The sequence below is a fragment of the Hemitrygon akajei genome, chromosome 7, assembly GCF_048418815.1.
Source record: "Hemitrygon akajei chromosome 7, sHemAka1.3, whole genome shotgun sequence".
Lineage (NCBI taxonomy): Eukaryota > Metazoa > Chordata > Chondrichthyes > Myliobatiformes > Dasyatidae > Hemitrygon > Hemitrygon akajei.
This window is the reverse complement of record NC_133130.1, coordinates 72367519-72391360: the sequence shown is the minus strand read 5'-3', so window position 1 is coordinate 72391360 and position 23842 is coordinate 72367519. Positions and strand designations below refer to the sequence as shown.

At 39.8% G+C, this 23842-nt stretch overlaps 1 protein-coding gene across 1 annotated transcript in view; it reads right to left on the bottom strand.

Moving 5' to 3' along the window:
• Positions 1-1131: 1131 nt before the first annotated feature.
• The window catches only part of mdh1ab (malate dehydrogenase 1Ab, NAD (soluble)), a 36803-nt gene continuing 14092 nt past the window's right edge, over positions 1132-23842 (bottom strand). The window contains exons 6-9 of the mRNA XM_073051204.1: positions 21801-21977; positions 12240-12353; positions 1809-1898; positions 1132-1432 (exon numbers count right to left, since the gene is read on the bottom strand). Coding sequence (XP_072907305.1) covers positions 1307-1432; positions 1809-1898; positions 12240-12353; positions 21801-21977 — 507 coding nt within the window. The 3' untranslated portion in view covers positions 1132-1306. The remainder of the gene's footprint in view (positions 1433-1808; positions 1899-12239; positions 12354-21800; positions 21978-23842) is intronic.

Below are 23842 nucleotides of genomic sequence, written 5' to 3'. Positions count from 1 at the left end.
AATAGTAACCTTTACAGATCAGTAACCTGAAGGATCAACAACTTGAAACATTAAAATTTCTCTCTCCCTCTGCAGCATGCTGTTATTAGTACACTATTATAAATGAGAACTCAGACACGAGTCATTGGTATTAATAGATACTAAGAATCTTGAGATTCCTAGAGAAAATCCCTTAGCTAGAACTAGAAACAGAAAACCTACAGCACAATGCATGCCTTTCAGCCCACAATGCTGTGCCGAACATGTACTGTACTTTATAAGTTACCTAGGGTCACCCATAGCCCTCTGTTTTTGTAAGCTCCATGTACCTATCCATGAGGTCTCTTAAAAGACACTATTTATCTTGAAAGAATTGAACAAAATATTTAACCTAGAAATCAAACATCTTCACTATTGCTCAATGGAAATAAATCCATCACTTGAGATTTTCTAACGTTCTAGTTTTATTCTGGAGTTATTTTGTCTCAAAACCTCTCTTCAATTAGTTCAGCAACAACATAATTGATGCTTCCAAGTCAAGCTATTTTGATTAAAAGGATAATGAAATGTTTGATTTTGAAAAACTTAATAGCAATGTACAAATGTAGTGTTTGATAATCCAACACTAGTCTCATCACCTTTGGGATGGGCTAACTTTAAAAAACATCATACCTGGCATCACTACAATGACCGTTTAACATCATTTTGCAAAGGCAGCCATATACCATTTGACTTCCTACTTACTTGCTGAATTGAAATGCTCATTTTTAGTAATTACACTACCAGAAACACACATCACTTTGAGCACTAACTCTTCCCATTCTAAAATCACTTAAGCAATAACACATGCAATTTATTAGCCACAGTCCATTATTAATTCTCCCAGACTATTTTTGCACCGATACACACTTCAGTAACTTTTCTTTCTGAAATACCTGAGAAACTATTTTACCTTTATTATGTACTCTATTTTTTTAAACTAATTCTTTGTCATCGTTTTTCTTTTAATATGCTGTCCAATCTTCTGACCCAACTATAAAATATTTGTATCAAGTATTGCTTAGTACCCATCCAAGCCTTAAAAATTTTGAGAAAAATCAACAGTGAGAAAAAGGCTGACAAATTGCTCAAGGAATAAAAAAAAGCAAAAAGTTGTTTGGAAGTTTAGATTTTAATATATGGAAAAACTTCCTTATACATACCAGTAATAGGAGTTTAACTGTTACAGTATAGATGATAATCACGATTAAATGTTTTTTATTGATTCAACAGACCCAATAACTTGACATATTACTTTAACTGCAGAATATTTTGATGAGCAATGATTTTAAGCACTTTTTAGGAACTCGATGGCTGTATCTCTCTCTGATACAAGTTCATCAGCAGTGGCTTTCATCTTTTCGCAGGCGAAGTCGTTGATTGGCAAACAGTTGACAATAGACCAAGTTTTATTCTGGAATAAACACAAGCAATTCGTGAATATCAAAATGAATAACCTATATTTAATACATCATACTTGTAAGGGCGGCACAGTGTGTAGCAGTTAGGATAACACTTCACACTTCAATTTCCTTCACTGTCTGTAAGCTCTCTCCATGTCTGCACAAGTTTCCTCCGGGTGCTTTGGTATCTTTTCATACTTGAAAAATATTGTGGTCATGCTATGGTGATGCCAGAAGCAAGACAACATTTGCCCCAAGCACGTCCTTGATGCATTTCATTATGATTTCAATTTACATGTGACTAATAAAGCTCATTTTTGAGTATGAACTTGTCTGTTATTACCTTACTTGTGCTAGTTCAAGAAAGAAAAACAATCGTGTGTTTACCTTGATTTTTACTGGGAAAGAATAGACCAGGTCTTCAGGGATACCATATGTATTTCCATCAGAAATCACACCCATTGACACCCATTCACCCTGAAGGGGGGGGAAAAAAAGAGAAAGCATTTTTATTTTCACTCATATCAGTTTTGTTTTGAAGGCATTAAAAAATGTTTGGTGGGAAAATGCAAATCAAGTGTTAAACTAAATTGAGGCCCTTCATGGGTCGGGTTGACCTTGGATAATGCGTCCCAGCTGTCTGCATAACACACAAGTCAGGGCAGTATGATACAGAGAGCAAGCTGTTGCTCATGTAGCAAGCTTCCCCTCTCCACGCAGCTGATGAATTCACATAAACAGCAGTTTGGCACCAGCTGCGTCGCTGGAGTTGCCAGTCAGCAATGACCTCAACTAGGACTGCCTTAGGGACTCAAGCTGCAGTTTTTTTCCCTTCAGGGTTTACTCCTGAAGCCTCCTCTGTGAGTGGGTATAGCCGCAAGGCAGCTGAGGTTTGAGATCAGAGTTTTCCTCTGATGAGCTGCCAACCACAGCTGACAAACCCCATCTGCCTGAAACAACTGGTGCCAGTTAACTCACTTTTGTCCTCTCTCCTGTCAGTAGAAATAGTTCTGCTGGCCTTAGTAGCTAAGCCACACATGAAGGCTAGGAGGCTAGGAGCTGGACTTGGTTGTTAGAGGTTATTTGAAATGCACACCATTACAATCATTTAATAGATCGTGTAGTGGGAGCTTATCCCCACTACAACCACCGGTTATAACTAATTTAGCAACTGTGTAATAAAATTCAATCTCTGACATATATCCTGAATGGACACCATGAAAGAATTGTAAAGGGTTATTTAAGAGGAGTGTCTGTAATCTGGAGTAAAATATATAAGGCAGGGTCTCAACTCAAAATGATGACCAACAAGTGTTGGTTGCTTGAGGAACTCAGGCTTCAAACATGGCGAGACATTAGCGAGAAGAGTTACCCAGATATTTCAGAAGGCAATCACTCCTATTTCCATCTTTAATATCTCTATTTTTCCTTTTCAGGGTTCTTTTGAAGATCATGACCTGGAGTTACACACTGACTACTGTTCTTTGTGGGAATGGGACCTGCTCTCAGGGTTTCACAACCAGCCATTATTCAGCACACCAAGGGCACAGCCTAAGAACTTTGCACACCTTCGGAGATCCTTGATTTTGTGGCTCTGGAGATGGGGAGGCGGGGGGAGGGAGAGAGAATCAGAGGTCGGTATCCAGGCAGGAGATTAGTGTGTTGTGGGAGATGGAAGACCCAAGGCTGTGTGCCCAGAGACCCGAGATCTTTGGGCACAGAGCTCAGATAAAGCAATGCAACGGATTTTTAACATCTTAAACCAATGAGTTATTTGTTATGTCTCTCCTCTCACTGTGAAACAGACATTACTTTCTCCCTTATTAAGGGGAGGGGGAGGGGGAGAGAGAGAGACACACACACACAGTGGTATCTCAAATACCAGGTGAACGCGCAGTCTTTGGAGTACTGCAAGTCTGTGTCTTTGCTGCACATTTGAGTGCTCGGTGGCAGGTGTTGATGCTTTTATTTTTACCAGTGGGGGGAGGGGGATTGTTGCTTGCTGCCACTTACACACAGGAGGGAGGGGAGTTGGGGTTCTAACATTTATCTGTCTTCATTCTTCGGGGGAACTCCTTTGTTTTCATGGATGGTTGCAAAGAAAAAGCAAGGATGTATATTGTATACATTTCTCTGACATTAAATATACCTTTGAAACCTATTAGATTAACTGTTTCAAATCCAGTTTATGGTCAGGGACAAGAGGGTGTGACTGCAAGTAGGAAGATCCAAGTAGTGATCCCTGAAGTTGAGTCATCAGGTGCTGTGGAGACTAGCGATCTCCAGATAAACAAGTCCCGGAGTGGAGGTCAATATGGGCGAGGGTCATGAGGGCTGGTCACTGGGGTCGTAGCTCCATGCAAGTCTGGAAGCCAAGACCCAAAGGTCAAACCAGTGACCAGTCTTGTGTTCGATACCCAGAGGTCAGCAAAGTCCGGAGGACTAAGCCAAAGGTCAAAGGTAGATGACCAAAGATGGAAGGGTGAAGTTGGGAAATCAGTCCAGAGGTCAGCAGCCTGATGCATCCAAGTCTGGGCCAGGAACTGAGTGCTGATGGCTGAGAGCCCGGGGCTAAGGACTAGAGGCAGCCAGTACTGGGATCGTAGGCCTGTCTATTGGGGGGGGGGGGGGGTGCGAGGGCTGGGGGCAGGGGCGAGTGGGGCTTGTTTTGCTGTTCTTGTTTTGTGGTTCCATCGAACATTGTTGGATGCTGTGTGGGTGTAGGAATGTGTGACAATGCTTGTGGGAGGGGATGTACTAGTATTACTACAGAAACATGAGAGAGGAGGCGACCAATGTTAATTGGAAGGGATGACAGTGGAATAGCAATGGCCAAGAGTTTCTGGAAGTAATTAGCAAAGCAGGATCATTTCATCCAAAGAATAAGCACCAATCTAAAGGGATGATGAGATCACTGTGGCTGACAAGAGGGAGTCAACAGCCGCATAAAAGCAAAAGAGAGGACATGAAATATCAGGAGAATTGGCAAGGAGCTAGAGGATGAAATGTGAAAGTAAACTAGCCAATAATAGGAGGATATATAAAGAATAAAGAAAAGGAAGAGTGGACATCTTACTGCTGGAAAATAATGCTGGAGAATTGTTCATAGGGAGCAAAGAAATGGCAGACAGACCGAATAAAAGCTTGTCAGTCTTCACTGTGGAAACATAACAGCATGCCAGAAACTCAAGAGATTTAGGGGGCAGAGATTATTGTAGTCACTCTTATAGGGAGAATTTGATGGTTCTGGAAATGAATTCACTGGAGTTTAGAAAGATGGAGAAAGGGGGAAATCTCTGAAATTTACTGAATATTAAAAGCAATGCTAGTGGAACAGAAATGTTAGAATAACTCAACAAATCAGGCAGCATCTATGGAAATGAATAAATAGTCAAAGTTTCAGGCAAAGATCTTTCATCAGGCCTGGAAAAAGTGGAAGATGCCAGAATAAGAAGGTGGGGATAGGGAAAGGAGGACAAGTCAGAAGGTGACAGGTGAAGCGATGTGGATGGAGGAAGGGGGATAATGAAAGGCCTGAATAGAGTGGATATGGAGAGGATATAAGGTATTGGAGCAGAATTTGGCCCATTGAGTCTACCATTCTATCATGGCTGATTTATTATCTCTCTCAACCCTATTCTTCTGTCTTCTCCTCATAACTTTTGATGCCCTGATTAATCAAGAACCTATCAACATCTGCCTTAAATATACCCAATGACTTGGCTTGTACAGCCATCTGTGGCAATGAATTCCATAGACTCACCACCCTCTGGCTAAAAAATTCTTCCTCAAATCAGTTCTAAGTGGACATCCCTCTATTCTGAGGCTGTGCTCTCTAGCTCTAGACTCACCCACTAAAGGAAACATCCTCTCCACATCCATTCTGACAGGCCTTTCTCAATAGGTCATTCTTCTAAACTTCAGTGAATACAAGCCAGAGCCATCATACATTAACCCTTTCAGACCACAAGACATAGCAGCAGAATTAGGCCATCTGGCCCATCAAGTCTGCTCCGCCATTCAATCATGGCTGATCCTTTCTTTCCTCTTCAACCTCAGTTCCCGGCCATCTCCCCGCAACCTTTGCTGCCATATCCAATCAAGAACCTATCAATCTCTGCCTTCAATACACCCAACAACCTGGCCTCCACAGCCGCATACGGCAACAAATTCCACAAATTCACCACCCTTTGGCTAAAGAAATTTCTCTGCATCTCTGTTGTGAGAGGGCACCCCTCTATCCTGAGGCTATACCCTCTTGTCCTAGACTCTCCCACCATGGGAAACATCCTTTCCACATCTACTTTCTTAGGCCTTTCAACATTTCAATAAGATCCCCCGTCACCCTTCTGAACTCCAGCAAGTGCAGACCCAGAGCCTGGTATGATAACCCTTTCATTCCTGGAATCATCCATGTGAACCTCCTCTGGACCCTTTACACTGCCAGCACATCTTTTCATAGATAAGGGGCCCAAAACTGCACACAATACTCCGTGTGGTCTGACCAATGCCTCATCATAACATCCAATCACAAACGAGAGAAAATCTGCAGATGCTGGAAATCCAAGCAACACACACAAAATGCCGGAGGAACTCAGCAGGTCAGGCAGCATCTATGGAAAAGAGGGTTGTCAATGTTTCAGGCTGAAACCCTTCGCCAGTCCTGCCACAGGATCTCTGCCCAAAATGTTGACAATACTCTTTTCCGTAGATGTTGCTTGGCCTGCTGAGTTCCTCCAACATTTTGTGTGTGTTGCTCAGCATAACTTCCTTGCTTTTATATTCTAGTCCTCTCAAAATTAATGCTAACATTGCATTTGTCTTTCTTACCACCAACTCAGCCTGCAATTTAACCTTTAGGGCAGGGGTTCCCAACTTTTTAATGCCATGGACTAATACCATAAAGCAAGGGGTCCATGGACCCCAGGTTGAGAACCCCAGCTTTAGGGAATCCTGCACAAGAACTCTCAAGTCCCTTTGCGCCTCTCATTTTAAAATTCTCTCTCCATTTAGAAAATAGTCTATGCCTTTAATCCTTATACCAAAGTGCATGACCATAGCCAACACTAAATTCCACTTGCCACTTGTCTGCTCATTCTCCCAAATTGTCCAAGTCCTCCCCAGACTCCACACTTGACACTATCTTCCCCTCCCACCTATCTTTGCATCATCTGCAAACTTGGCCAGAAAACCATCAACTGTATCTCTCAGGCAACACTTGCCTCTAAGGAATTCATGCTAACTCTGGCCTACTATATCATGTGCCTCCAAGTACCACGAAAGACTCCAACATCTTTCCAACCATTGAAATCAGGCTAACTGGCCTATAATCTTTTTTCTGCCTCTTTCCTTTCTTAAAGAGTGGAGTAATATTTGCAATTTTCCAGTCCTCCAGAACCATTCCAGAATCTAGTGATTCTTGAAAGACCATTACCAATGCCTCCACAATCCAATTCAGCTACCACTTTCAGAGCTCTGGGACGCAGTCCATCTGGTAAAGGTGATTCATCTACCTTCAGATGTTTCACCTTCCCAAGCACCTTTTCCTTAGTAATAGCAACTATACTCACTTTTGCCCTGACACTCTCAAATTACTGCCATATTGCAAGTATCTTCCAAAGTTAAGATTAATGCAAAATACTTAAGTTCATCCACCTCTTCCTTGTCCCCATTACTGCCTCTCCACAGTCATTTTCCAGTGGTCCAATATCCACTCTCAACTCCCCTTTACTCTTTATATATACCTGAAAAACCTTTTGGTATCGTCCTTGAAATTATTGGCTAGATTGCCTTCATATTTCATCAATTGTCTCCTTACGGTTTTTTTTAAAGTTGCCTTCTGTTTGTTTTTTAAAAATTCCCAATCATCCCATTAATTTTGCTATATTATTATGCTCTCGTTGACTTCCCTTATCAGCAAGTTATCCTACCCTCCTTTGAGAATAGTTCATCTTTGAGATGAATCTATCCTGTGTCATCCGAATTGCCCCCGAAACTCCAGCCAGTGCTGTTCTGCCATCATCCCTGCTAGTGTCCCCTTCCAATCAACTTTTGCCAGCTTCTCCCTCATGCCTCTAATTCCCTTTACTCCAGTGTAATATCTGACTTTAGCTTTTTCCTCTCGAAGTACAAGGTAAATTCTATCATATTAAGATCACTGCCTCCCAAACGTTCCTTTACCTTAAGCTCCCTAATCAAATCTGGTTCATTACACAACACTCAATCCAGAATTGCCTTTCCGTTAGTGGGCTCAACCATAAGCTGCACTAAAAAGCCATCTCATAGCCATTCTACAAATTTCACCTCTTAAGATCCAGCACCAATCTGATTTTCGCAGTCTACCTGCATACTGAAATCCCCCAATACTATCGTAACATTGCCTTACTATATGCCTTTTCTATTTCACATTGAAATTTATATCCCACATCCTGGCTACTCCGTGGAGGCCTATACATAACTCCCAACAACATCCTTTTACCCTTGTTTCTTTTATAAAACTCTTCCCACAAGGATTCTACACCTTCTGATCTCATGTCACCTCTTTCTAAGGAATTGATTTCTTTTTTTTTTTTAAATCAGAGCTACCCCACCGCCTCTGCCTACCTGCTTGTACTTTCAATACAATATGTATCCTTAGATGTTAAGCTCCCAACTATGATTTTCTTTCAGTCATGACTCTGATCCCCAAATCATACCTGCTGATCTCTATGTTACAAGATCATCTTCCTTACTCTGTATACTGCGTGCATTCAACACCTTCAGTCTTGTGTTCATCACCCATTTTGATTTTGCCCCCATTTTACACTTCAACTCATCCTACTGACTGCAATTTTACCCTATCATCTGCTCATCCTTCCTCAGTTTCACTAAGCACTGTTTTGCCCTATCACTCCAGTTCCCCACCCCCTGCCAACTTAGTTTAAACCAGCAATTCCCAACCCAGGGTTTACAAAGCCCTTGGTTAATGGTTGGGATCTATGGCATAAAACCCCACCATGGTATGATGGTTTAAAACCTTCACAACTCAAATAAACCTGCCCACAAAGTTAATAGTCCCCCTCAGGGACAGGTGTAACCCATCTTTTTTGAACCGGTCACACCTTTTCCAGAAGAGATCCCAATGATCCAGAAATCTGAAACCCTGCCCCCTGCACTGCTTCCTCAGCTACTCATTCATCTGTATGATCATCCTATTCCTGACCCGACTAGCATGGGATACTGGGAGTAGTGCAGAGATTATTACCTTAGAGGTCCTGCTCTTTACCTCCTCTCTAACTCCCTATACTCACTGCGCAGGACCTCTTCCCCCCTCTACCTTTGTCATTGTCATCAATGTGCACCACAACCTCTGGTTGCTCACTCTCCCTCGTGAGAATAATTTGCAACCGCTCTGAAACATCCTGGACCCTAGCACCTGGAGGCAACACACCATCCTGGCTTCTCTTTCGTGTCCACAGAACCTGTTGTACATTCTCCTAACTATCAAGTTTACCCTTCACTCAGAGCTGAACACAGTACCACTGGCCTGGCTGCTGCTGTGTGAGGTCACCACCCCGCCCCCCCCCCCTCCCAAGCAGTATCCAAAGGGGTAAATGTTGCTGAGGGGAATGGCCACAGGGGAACCCTGCTTACTCCCCTTACTTCTCCTGGCGATCACTCGTCTCCTATCTGAAGCCTGCACTCTGGGTGTGACCACCTCAGTAGGACTCGTCTATAAAGTTTTCAGTCTCCCAGATGGATGTAGATATAAGGGAGACCATTAGGTCTCACATCTCACAGAAGGAGCCCGTTGATCCAAAGCCTGACCATTCTAACACTAGCTGCTCCGCATAAACCTCGCTTCTTTCCCATAGTGGAAGCACCTAGGATGAGAGAAGACAGATTCAGAATAAAAAGATGCCCCTTTTATGAGATGAGAAATATCTTCAGACTGAGGATGGTGATTGTGTGGAATTCACCACAACAGAGAGCTGCAGAAGCCGGGTAATTGGGAACAATTAAAGCAGAGGTTGAAAGGTTCTTTATTAATAAAAGGTCACAGGGAGGAGAATGGGGTTAAGGGAAAAATAAATCAGTCATGATGAAACGGTGGAGTAGACTAAATGGACGGAATGGCCTAATTCTGCTTCTCTGTCTTATTGTGTCAGCATTCAAAAATGTTGCCTAACCTGGTAGGTTTCTCCTATTAACTATTTTTGCTTAAAGGATGTTTGTTTCGAGAGCTGCTCTTCATGGGAATTATTTGATCTACTAATCATGATTAACAAGTTGTTTAAAGCATGCAACAAGATATTACAATTTGTATTAAGAGAACATGTTGCAAGCCACCAACATTCCATTCAGAATCCACATCAGTGATAAAAGTTCTGGACAAGAAGTCATGTTATCCCAGTTCAACTTTTATCAGCTTACAACCTTAATGACCTTGAAATGGATATCACCAAACCACTGTGAACAACCAGCTGTTAACCCAGAATACAAAAGTTGTTGTCCATCAGCTGTGTACCCTCACTGAAGTTATGCATTGTTTTAACTACTCCAGCAGAGTAGAAATAAAATAGCTTGTATAGTGTGGAAAAGACCCTGTGTCTCACCAAATCCATGTTAACTGTCAACATCCATTTACATCAATCCCAATTTCCCCCACACACCCACCCATTAGGAGGCGATTTAACCTTCCAACAGAATGTGTGTGTGTGTGCTAAGGAGACCAGACCAGAAAATGGTGAAGAAAATAATCAGCAAATGTTTAGAATCAAAATTTCCTGGATGATAATTGCTGTCCCAAATTATTCTTGCAAAATTAAAAGGGATTTTTTTTGGAAGTCGAAAATTTGGTGAAATTATGTAAATTAAGCACATGGAGGAAAGTTATTTTCAGAAGGCTTGCACTGAGAGTTATTCTTCTGCAATACCACTCACAGTAAGGGAAGTGAAACTATTACCTCAGTGCTGTCCATCCCTATGAGTTAAAAACATTGCTTCCCTTTTAGTCTCCTTCATTAAACAACTAATTCAGCAACTCACCAAAGTACTTTTGCAAAAAGATCCTAGTCAGAGTAGTATAGTAGAGGTACAAGCCCTTGAGTGCACCCCACCCAAACTGACTTTTTACCCATCCACACTGTTCCCATCTGCCCTCATTAGCCCTCGCCTATTCAAGTGCCTATTTAAAAATGGTGGATGTCATTTAATTGCAACAAAGACCAGTACATTTTAGCCTAATAAAGTGGCTACCTAATTAGCCAAATTTTTCTAGAAATAGCCAAAAAGGTGTAAAAAAAAGAGAACCATTGCTTAATGAGTAACCAGTTATGTATTTAAATGAAACAAAAAATTAGATTAATACTACAGTTCTATAAAACTATTAGTTTGTAATAGTTATCACAGGATTTCATCCAATGTATATTCCGTGTTCTTTCACTGACTGTAAATGAACAAAATTCAGCACAGAATGCACTGTCTTCATACAATGCTTTTGCCGACTGAGTTCTCCAAATCTTCATTTTCACTGTAACATTCAAAATTGTTGTTGATACCTCTAGCAACAAGTTTCAGATAAATCCTAAAAAAAAACTTTTCCCTCAAATCCTCTTTAAAACTCCTTCTCACCTTCAAGTAATACCTTGTTCTGCCCTGTTTTGTACACTTCTGTCAGGTCACCTCTAGCCCATCTAATCTCTCTACATAACCAAAATCCTTCAATCCAGGCAACATACTGGTAAATCTCCTCCATGCTCTCCATGAAAACCACATCCTTTCTGCAGTATGGTAACCAGAGCTGCACACAACCCTCAAAGTACAAGCTAACCTCCAACTTGACTATCTTATTCTACAACCATTTGGGGAAAGCATGCAATAGTCCTCTTTCAGCACTCCATATACTTGTGTTAGGACTGTCTCAGGGAACTGTGAACATCCCTCTATTCAGGAACATTCCTTATACCTATCCTACCGCTACTGATCTCCCAAAATGCATTACCTCACTTTTCTGAGAATCAGATTCATTGTCACTGACTTCTATGTTGTGAAACCTGTTGTTTTGTGGCAATAGTATGGTGCAAAGACATAAAAGGACTATAAATTACAGAATAGTGCCAATAAGTTATTAAGTAGTGTTAAAGGATCATTCAGACATCTCATGGCAGAGGGAAAGAAGCTGAATCACTTCTAGAGTGTAGGTCTTCTGGTTCCTGTACCTCCTCCCTGATGGAAGTAACAAGAAGACATGTCCCAGATATTAAGGGTCTTTAGTGATGAATGCCACCCTCTTGGATCCTGAATGGAGGAAGGTTGTGCTCATGATAGAGCTGGCTGAATCAAAACCCTCTGCAGCCTCAGCCTCCTGCAATCCTGTGCACTGGAGCCTCCATATCCAGATGTGATGCAACCTATCGGAATGCTCTCCATGGCCTATCTTTAGAAATTCAAAAGATTTACATACCAAATCTCTTCAAAATCCTAACAAAGGCTGGCTGGCATGTGGCAATGAAATAAAACTTCTTCTCCCTGAGAGTTGTGGGGGTCTGGAATGCACTGCCTCTGAAGGTAGTGGAGGCCAATTTTCTGGATGCTTTCAAGGAGCTAGATAGGTATCTTATGGATAGGGGAATCAAGGGATATGGGGTCAAGGCAGGAACCGGGTATTGATAAGGAATTGATCAGCCATGATCTCAAAATGGCGGTGCTGGCTCGAAGGGCCGAATGGTCTACTTCTGCACCTATTGTCTATTGTCTAAAACTTTTCACGTGAATGACGTATGTTTCAGGGAAAAATAAAACAACAGTTTGCCTATTACAGATAGGTGGCAAACATACCTCAGGAGTGCCAAACCAGATATCCCTCATATGATCAGAGATGGCCTTAGCAGCTGACATTGCACTGGAAAGCTTCCTTGCCTTAATCACTGCAGCACCACGCTGCTGTATGATCTGTTGGTAGAAACAAACCAATTTTAGAATCAATCCAAGTTCATCAACATTAGGTCATTTGCATTGCAAGTGGGAAAAGCCCATCTTTGACAATTTCTACTTTCACTCCTAAGTACATCTGGCTTTTGTGGGTTATGGTTCCCCTGCCTCTATTGATATACAGTGGATTCCAGTTAATTGGGGCAGCCATTTATTTGGGACAATATGCCGCTCAACTGGGGCAGGAGACTATTGTCAAACATTTTCTAACTAGCATCAGTCACATGCACGCCTTCTGGCCATTAGACGCTACCCTATGCTTACAGCAGTTTTAAAAATAGCATTAGTTGCATAAAAAGCATTGATTTTTGTCACTGATAGTTGGCAGTAGGACAATTCCGAACTATTTTGCTCACTGCAGTTTCAAGCATTCAGACTTGGAAATGCCAGAAACAGTCAGAAACGAAATTGAAATGATTTCATGTTTTCCGGTGACGTCATCGTCGAGAATAGCAGTTTAAGTCAGTAGCTCCTCCGGAAAAACGCATATTAAGCCCTGTTATCCCATCAAATATAGTATTTTTTGAAAAATTTTTGAACTGAAGAGGGGCAAGAATGGGGAAAAAGAATGGAAATTAAAAAAGCGACACTGCGGAGCCTGCAGCCGAGAGGAGTGCAGCGAGTGGCTCTCCTACACGACCGCTTGCTAGCGAGGCGGACGCTGAGCCTCGTTCAGGCGAAGCGGCGAATATGATCGAAATTCTGAAAGAGATAAGGGAGTTCCAGAAAGATATAAAGCAGCAGCTACATGATATTAAGTCAGAGCTCGCCAACATCAAAAAATAGCGGTGGAAGATCGCGTTCAAAACATTGAACGAATACTGAGTAAGAAGATAAAAATATTAAATCACCAAGTTAAACTGCTTGACCTGGAGGGAAGATCACAGTGGAAAAATATCAGAATATACAACGTTCCCGAAGGAGCAGAGGGCTTGTCTATGACGGAGTTTGTCGGAAAGTTGCTGTGGGACGCGCTGGAGCTTCCCTCGACTATGGAGCTGGAAATCGAGAGAACGCATCGCGCGTTAGTCCTGAAACCTACCCAGGATAAGCCATGCTCAATAATAATTAAATTCCTTCGGTACAGTACCAAGGTAAAGGTTCTATGAAGGACCTGGGGTAAGAAGAGTGTGTTTAGGCAATAAATTAATATACTTCGACCAAGATTACCCCCCCCCGCAGTCCTGCAGAAATATAAAGAATACTCTGAAGTAAAGTGAGTACTAAAGCGAAAAAGGATTAGATTTCAAACTCCGTACCCTGCTAAACTTCGAGTGTTTTATGAAGATGGGACGCAGTTGTACCAGACGATGGAAGAGGCGACTATAGACATGAGGGCCAGAGGGTTGTCCGTCAGTGTGATCAAACCGAGGGAAAGCCTGGCAGAGGAATTATCCCGCTCGGCTTGGGAAATAGTGCGAGAATCGAGAAGGTAGGAGACGGGAGGAGGCCGAGAGTAGTATATCAGAAAGAGACTGGGAGTTTTCCAAACACAGTCCTCACCCCCTTCAGAAGAGCCATAAGGTTTGGCTAACTTCAAAAATGTTGAGAAGCTAAATGGAAGCAAAAGTAGACAGTGATATACCTATCTTGAGAAATACTTATTATAATGTGGATTTTATATTACTTAGTTGTTATTCTTTATTCGCTCACTTACTCCTTTTCCCCCACCAAAATTAGAAAATGTGTGTGTGTGTGTGTGTGTAAAAAAGTACACAACGAAATCTTTTCTGTGTAATGGATTTGTTCACTGACTTATGAATACTCCAGTGGGGGCCCTCAACTCACAAGTAGGAGGGGTTATCCCCCACAGCTGGACATTTCCTCTAGCTCAACGCAGGGTCATCTACTAGAGACCTCAGCCTTGGAATCACGCGTTAGTTGCCATTTTTGTTATTATTTGCGTTTCTTGGTTCTTATTTGTTCAGGGAGTAGATCGATTAAGTTTTATTCTGCTAATTTCAAAGATACATTTACAGATAATTACAGATGGCCAAGGACAAGGTAAAATTCATTTCTTTTAATGTCAATGGGCTATTAAATCCAATCAAACGTAATAGAATTTTATCCAAAATGAAAAAACAAGCCCATGTAGTATATTTACTGGAAACTCATTTAAGTGATAAGGAGCATAAAAAATTAAAGAGAATGGGCTTCACTAATTTGTTTTTCTCCTCATATAAATCAGGACATAGGAGAGGAGTTGCTATTCTTATCTCAGGAAAGCTAAATTTTGAAAAAGTATTCAAAATGGGAGATAAAGAGGGCAGATATATTCTGGTAAGGGGAATATAGACAGAAATTCAGTTACTCTATTTAATATATACGCACCCCCGGGAAGTGATATTGGTTTCTTTCAGAAAGTTACTGATATTATGATAAGGGTAATACACTTTTTGAGGATGTTGGTTTAATTGATATATGGAGGGACCTTGTCCCCGACAGAAGGGATTACCACTCATTATTCTGCTCCCCATTCTGTATATACAAGAATAGACTATTTCATAACATCTGGAAAAGACAAAGACAAAATAAACACCTGTGGAATTGGGACAATAGATGTAAGTGACCATGCACTTGTATATTTATCTGTTGATTCTGACCTACAACCAAAGAATACTATTTGGAAACTAAATTCAAGTCTACTCAATGATCTGTACTTTAAGGAACAAATTTAAAAAGAAAATGGTCTCTACTTAGAATTTAATGATAATGGAGAGATTTCACCTCCCATTTTATGCAATACTCTGAAGGCTGTCTTAAGAGGGAATATTATAGCGATATCCTCATATAAGAAAAAAATAAGGAATAAAACATTAGAGGAATTACAAAATAGGCTGAAGGAACTAGAGAAAAAACACAAATTGAATTTGGCACAGGATACATTAGGGGGAAATTAAAAGAATTAGGAATGAAATTAATAGTTTGGCTACACAAGAAATCAGGAAAAATTTAATGTTTCTGAAACAGAAACATTATGAAAGTGGATCAAAATCTATGAAAATACTGGCGTGGAAACTGAAAAAAAATAGCAGAAAATACAATTCATAGAATTAGGGACCCAAGAACAAAAATGATAAAAAATAAGCTAAGTGAAATTCAAGAAGCTTTTGAAGTTTTTTACAAAACTCTTTATTCCAAAGTTCCAGGGGGAAGCATAACCCAAATTGACACCTCCTTGAATTCTCTAGAGTTACCCACTTTAAGTGAAGAACAAAATAGAACGATGACTGCTGACATAACTGAAGTTAAATTAAAAGCTGCAATTAGTAGGCTTAAATTAAGCAAGTCACCAGGATCAGATGGGTATATGGCAGAGTGGTATAAAGAATTTATTTCCTGTTTTACTCCCCACACTGAACTGGGCTCTAAAAAAGGAACAAATGCCACGCAGTTGGAAGGAAGCGATAATCTCAGCTATACCGAAAGAAGGCAAGGATAAAATGGAATGCGGGTCATTTAGACCAATATCCGTTCTTAATGTAAATTATAGATTATTTACCTCCATCATGGCCAAACGATTAGAGGAGTTTTTACCCATACTGATACATAACAATCAGACAGGTTTTATACGACAACGCCAGACTCAAGACAATACATGAAGGACACTTCACATTATGGATCATACACAAAAAAATAAAATCGAAGCAATAGTGATAAGCGTGAACGCTAAAAAGGCATTTGATTCGGTTAATTGGAATTTTCTTTACAGAGTTTTACATAGATTTGGTTTCCAAGACACTTATTAAAACTGTACAAACACAATATGACAATCCTACTGCTAGGATTAAAATCAATGGATATTTATCAAATAGTCTTACCCTAGAAAGGGGCACGAGACAGGGTTGTGCATGGTCACCGCTACTCTTCGCGTTATATCTGGAACCATTAGCTCAATACATCAGACAAAATGAAGATATCAGGGGAATTACTATTAAAGGGACAGAGCATAAATTGGCTTGTTATGCGGATGACATTTTGATCTATCTAGGGCAACCAACATACTCTTTACATAAATTGATGCAATCCTTTGAACAATATGGTCAATTATCAGGATACAAGATCAACATAGATAAAACCCAATTACTTTCATATTACTATAGTCCACCAAGAGAAATTGAAAGTCGATATCCCTGGGCATGGCACACAGAGTCTTTCAAATATTTGGGCATCATTATGCCAAAAGATTCGGCAAAATTATCAGAATGTAATTATCAGCCTTTATATAAAAAATTAAGGAAGATATGGCAAGATAGAACCTGATTCCTTTTTTCAGTTTCAGTTCAAGGATTGAGTCTATTAAAATGAATATACTGCCCAGACTGTTATATCTCTTTCAGACCTTACCAATAGAGATTAATCAAAATCAATTCAATGAATGGAACAAGATATTATCAAGATATATTTGGCAGGGTAAAAGGCCTAGAGTTCGTCTCAAAACTTTGCAATTAGCAAAGGAAAAGGGGGGATGGGGCCTACCTTCTCTTAGAGATTATTATTTTGCAGCACAGTTGAGAGCTGTGATACGTTTGTGCAACCCATCATATGACGCTCAATGGAAAAACATTGAGGACCGGGTACTTCCCATCCCCATACAAGCAATTTTGGCTGATAACAACCTGCAAAGGTACATAAATACTATTGATAACCCATGGGTGAAATTGACTCTTAAAATATGGAAAACTACTATAAAAGAATATAATCTAGAGGGAGATATTGCAATTCTTAAATGGTGTACATATGACTCAGATTTTACACCAAATAAATTGGATGCTAGATTTAAGGACTGGACAGCTAAAGGAATAACAGTTCTTTACAACATAATGAAAGAAGGAACACTGTTCAGTTTTGAAATGCTTAAAGAGAAACACTTAATAGAAAAACAAGATTTCTATCAGTATTTACAGATGCAACAATATGTTAATAAAATGCTTAAAAACATAACCAAGTACCTGCTTGATAGAGCTATTTAGAAAAGCATATAATTCAGAGAATAGTAGAATAATTTCAAGCATGTATAAGGGGTTGTCAAATCTTAAAACACATTCGACTTCATACATTAAAACAAAATTGGAGAAGGAAGGAGGGATAATTATATCTGAGGAAGAATGGACAATAATATGGATGTACCAATGGAAGTATACCAGTTCACAGAAATGGAGGGAGTTTGGATGGAAAAACTTGATAAGATATTTTATTACACCCTCTCAGAAATCCCATTATGATAGTAACCTCCCTGTTTGCTGGAGAAACTGTAGAAATCAAAATGCAAATCATTATCATATTTTTTGGGACTGCCCTGTTGTCAAAAACTATTGGAGGGGGATACACAATGCCCTACAAGACATCTTTAAATGTGAAATACCCTTAGAGAGTAAGACCATATACTTTGGATATATACCTCAAGAATGGTTGAAAAGAGATAAATATTTAATGAATATACTGTGGGTGGCTGGTAAAAAGACTCTTACTAGGAAATGGTTATCACAGGAGAGCCCAACTTTAATACATGGATGGAAATTACAATGGACATTTACAAAATGGAGAAGATAACAGCATCTGTGAATCATAAGCTGGAACAATTTGATTCATACTGGGAAAAATGGTTTAACTACATAATGCCTCATAGGCCTGATTTTATTCTCATAAATCAATGAATATATTGTAAAAAAAAACGCTCCCGACTTGTACATAGTTTTTTTCCTTTTGCTTGTTTTTTCTTTCCACTCTTTTCTATAAGTGTATACCTCAGATAAATACTTTGTGGAGATTTGTGATATATATGATTATATGACATATATGTACAATGTCTCAAATACATCTTATGGAAATATTTGTTTGATGATGAACTTCAATAAAAAAATAAATTACAAAAAAAAACGAAATGATTTCACTACTTAAACACGTTAGGGACTACGAAAAATTCGAAGCTGTTGACAATCACCTTGAATGTTACCCTTTGTCCTCTCTGGACACTCAAGTTTTCACCTGTAGCTGTTTGCATTCGACAGTGGTCGCATCCCAGTACACCACAACAATAGGCGGGCTAAACCAGGTGAGGGCAGCCAGCTGGTCTCGTACCCCAGTGATATAGGAACATGCCTTTCCTAGCATGTGAAGTCAGCTCTGGTGGACTGGGCCAATAATATTTACAGTGAAATCCAATGGCCAGGAAGGCAGTTCTGCAGCGCTACGTGGAGAGTGAAAGGTATGACGAGGCACAGTAGTCATGGTTATTCACTACAACCAAGACCCCAGTTGTGACATCTACTTGTCCCACTGGATCCAAAATTCTGAGACAGAGAGTGGAACTGCCACAGGATTTTTATTAAAATCTCTCCCACACAGGTTTGCTGTCATCATCATTACAAAGAACCATTAGTAAAATTGTCAGTATTCTAATTTATTCAGTATTTCATTTAATTAATTTGTTACTCAGTTAAATAGTAGTTTGTCTTTTTATACTTTTTTTTAAAACTATTTCCATGAATAGTCATATAATGGACCAAAAGGACTGATCCTGATATGTTCAGTTAACCAGTATCCACCATACTTAACTTTGATTATACAAACCCCGTTTCCAGAAAAGTTGGGATATTTTCCAAAATGCAATAAAAACAAAATTCTGTGATATGTTAATTCATGTGAACCTTTATTTAACTGACAAAAGTACAAAGAAAAGATTTTCAATAGTTTAACTTAATTGTATTTTGTAAATATACACAAATTTAGAATTCGATGGCTGCAACACACTCAACAAAGGTTGGGACAGAGGCATGTTTACCATTGTGTTACATTACCTTTCCTTTTAATAACACTTTTTAATCATTTTGGAACGGAGGATACTAATTGTAGTAGATTTGCAATTGAAAATTTTGTCCATTCTTGCTTGATATAAGACTTCAGCTGCTCAACAGTCCATGGTTTCCGTTGTCTGATTCTCCCCTTCATGACGCGCCATATATTTTCAATAGGAGATAGATCTGGACTGGCAGCAGGCCAGTCAAGCACACACACTCTGTGTCTACAAAGCCACGCTGTTGTAGCCCGTGCAGAATGTGGTCTGGCATCGTCCTGCTGAAATAAGCATGGATGTCCCGGGAAGAGACGTCGCCTTGATGGCAACATATGTCTCTCTAAAATCCTAATATACGCCTCAGAGTCAATGGTACCTTCACATACATGCAACTCACCCATGCTGTGGGCACTGATGTACCCCCATACCATCACAGATGCTGGCTTTTGCACCTTTCACTGATAACAATCAGGATGGTCGTTTTCATCTTTGGCATGGAGAACTCGACGCCCGTTTTTTCCAAAAACTAGCTGAAACGTGGACTCATCTGACCACAGCACACGGTTCCACAGTCTTTCGGTCCATCTGAGATGAGCTCGGGCCCAAAGAACTCACCGGCATTTCTGCATAGAGTTGATGTATGGCATCCTCCTTGCGTAATACGGTTTCAAGTTGCATTTCTGGATGCAGCGACGGACTGTGTTAAGTGACAATGGTTTTCCGAAGTACTCCCGAGCCCAGGTGGCTATAATTGTCACAGTAGCATGACGGTTTCTTAGGCAGTGCCGCCTGAGGGCTCGAAGATCACGCGCATTTGTCGTGGTTTTTCGTGCCTTACAAATGACCAGGAGACACAGAAGATTCTTCAAGAAGGGTTAAACTTTAATTTGCAAATCAAAGCTGAGACAGTCATTGAGCTAGTCGCTGATTGCCCACTGATCCTCGGACACAGCAGCTTTTATAGCAAATAATAAACTCAGAACTGAGCAATGTTCTAATCTACATTTCTTTAGTTCTTTAGCTACCTCTCATTAACACACCATTGTCATCTTAAGACTGCAGTCTCCTACCAAATTGGGTACATGCATAGCAAATAGGAAACTCAGAACTGAGCAATGTTCTAATCTACATTTCTTTAGCTCTTTAGCTACCTCTACATTCCTAAGATTTCATTCTACTAAATTGAGTACATGCATAGCAAATAACTGACTTCATAGTTAAAGTTTATACTTTTATGCTCCAATATATGCAAATAACTGACTTCATAGTTAAAGTTTATACTTTTATACTCCAATACATTCAACAGTGGTTTCAGACCTTGCCCTTTACGCACTGAGATGTCTCTGAATTCTCTGAATCTTTTCACAATATTATGTACTGTAGATGTTGAAAGACCTAAATTCTCTGCAATCTTGCGTTGGGAAATGTTCCTTTTTAACTGACTAACAATTCTCTCACGAATTTTGGCACAAAGGGGTGAGCCACGACCCATCCTTGCTTGCAAAGACTGAGCCTTTGATGGACGCTACTTTTATACCCAGTCATGATACCTCACCTGCTACCAATTAGCCTGCTTAATGTGGAGTCTTCCAAACCGGTGGAACTTGAATATTCTGTGCACTTTTCAATCTTATTTTAACTCTGTCCCAACTTTTGTTGAGTGTGTTGCAGCCATCAAATTCTAAATTAGTATATATTTACAAAATACAATTAAGTTGGTCAGTAAAACTATTTTCTTTGTACTTTTGTCAGTTAAATAAAGGTTCACGTGAATTAACATATCACAGATTTTTGTTTATATTGCATTTTGGAAAATATCCCAACTTTTCTGGAAATGGGGTTTGTAAAAAAAAAAACTATATGCTACTGTGTAAAAGATAAACGTTGACTTAAAATAGAAACATCTGAGGAAATCATACAGCCCAAATTAAGTCTTATTTCTAATTTTAAAAAACCACAATACACAAAGCACCAACAATGCTGCAATTGAAAGGCCCAACGTACCCAGATAAGTGTTAAAGTGAACAGAAAAGCCCTCAATGGCAGAGTGGCCTTTCAAAAATAACAGCCATTATATTCAGCACAAAGTTAAAAATAAACACGTTTATATGCATGTTACAAGACAATTTGCGACTTCACTCAACTGAATCTAAGACCAAAGATGAACTTACTAAATAGACAATATCAATGGTTTAAGGTTTTATAAAATAAATGATTGTACACTCAATGGAAATTAAGTCAGACTTCAAATGATAGACTAAGAAAACAACCTATCTGAAATCTATCACATCTTCATCTGATTCACTCTTATCATAAATTTCTGCAAGATAAAATACTTCTTTCCTACTACAGTCTTTGTTTGCACAGAGAATACTGATATTTTCCCCCCAAATACTGCAACGTTCACTAAGGGAAGGTACCTTGGGATTACAGTTAAATGTTTCACAATCTAATATCAATGTAAAAAATAGAAAAAGAACTCATTTAAATTATATAGCATCAGTTTTGAAAGAAAATCTTCAAGTAAAATATTTAAAATAAACAATACAAAGGAATTAATGTTAATTTATTCATTTCCAAATGCAAAAATTCACAATTAGGCTGTTACTTACGGTAATAAACTCATTCTTCAGCCAATTATCATCCTTGATGGCATCAATGACACTCATTTCCTTTTCTTGAATTTTCACAGTGGCATGATGTACATCTGGATATTGAGTGGAAGAGTGATTGCCCCAGATGATAACATTCTTTACATCATTAGAAGGTACATTCAATCTAGACGCAAGCTAAAAGAAAACTTAAATTGTAATACAAGTCATTAACAAGAAACCAGATTTATAGAAATAAAGAACAAAACATTCTAACTTTGAAGGACTGGCAATGTATAACATATTTATTTAGATTAATTACGTTTGCATAAAACACAATACAGTACAGGCCCTTTGACCCATGGTGATGTGCCGACCTTTATTAACCTACTCCACGATCAAACTCTTCCATCCTACACAGAACATAACTCTAAATTTTTCCTACATCCATGTGCCTATCTAAGAGTCTTTTAAGCGCCCTTAGGGTATCAGCCTTTAAACCATTCCGGCAGAGTTCAAACTACTCAAGTCTTACATCTCCATACGATATAGGAGAAGAATTAAGCCCATCAGCCCACCAAGTCTTCTCCCCTCATTTAATGTTTCTCCCAACCGCATTCTCCTGCCTTTTCCCTGTAATTTTTGACATCCTTACTAATCAAGACACTTATCAAACTTCACTTTAAATATATTAAATGACCTGGCCCCTACAGTGTCTGTGACAATGGATTCCACACAACCATTACTCTCCGGTTATAGAAATTCCTCATTTCTGTTCTAAAGGGGTGTCCTTGTATTCTGAGGTTGTGGCCTCTGGTCCTAGACTTCCCCACTATAGGAAACATACTCTCCAAACCCACTCCAACTGTGGCCTTTTAATATTTGAAAGGTTTCAATGAGATCTCCCCTCATTCCTCCAGAGCCTCCTCAACATTTCTCCACTAATCTTCAACAGCTGACTTCTGGTATTGGCCATTGCTGCCCTGGAAAAAGGGACTGGCTGCACACTCTACTTATGCTTTTCATAACCTTATATACCTCTATCAAGTCAGTTATCCTTCTTCACCCCAAAGAGGAAGAACCCCAGCTCCCTCAACCTTTTCTCATAAAGCACGTTCTCTTATCCAGGCAGCATCCAAGTGAATCTCCTCTGGGTCCCCTCTGAAGCTTTCAGATTTCGACAACCAGGAATTAACTCAACACTCCAAATGTGATCCAATCTGATGAAGGCTGACACACCACATGCCATCTCAACCACCCTATCAACTTGAGCATCATCTTTGAGGGATCTGTGGAGGTGGACCCCAACAGAGCCCTCTGTTCCTCCACACTGCTAAAAATGCTGTCATTAACCTTGTACTCCATTTTCAAATTCAATCTTCCAAGGTGTATCACCTCAGTCTTCCGAACTGAAATCCATCTGCAAATTTTCCACCCAGTTCTGCATCCTGTCTGTATTCCAATTGTAATCTCTGACAACCTTCCACACTATTCACACACCAACTTTTTTGTTTAAATCATCTGTAAACTTACTAACCCATCCTTGCACTTCCTCATTCAACTCATTTATAGAATTACTAAGAGCAGGGGTTCCCAGAACAGATGCCTGTGAAACACCACTAACTACTGAACACCAGGTAGAATACATTCCATCTGCTACCATCCTCTTCCTTCTACAGGCAAGGCAATTCCGAACCAATGCAGCCAGATTTCCATGAATCCTGTGTCTCCTAACTTTTTGGATGAGCCTTCCATGGGGAACCTTGCCAAATGCCTTACTAAAATTCATACAGTCTGAAAATTCATACTGCTTTACCTTCAATTTGTTTTGTCATCTCCATGAAAAACTATGCATTAACAACTGCAAGTGTGCTATGTAGAAACAAAACTATTTTGTCTTCATTCAATGTAAGACAACTCTGCATTCATCCGTAACTTCCAGCTGAGCACTTATGCACAACGACTACCCAATAAAATGTTTTTGCCATTATCGCAAAAAGCAGGATTTATGGCAAATTCCTAACACGTCCCCCCGTTTAGGTCCCCAAACGCCTGTGTTTCAA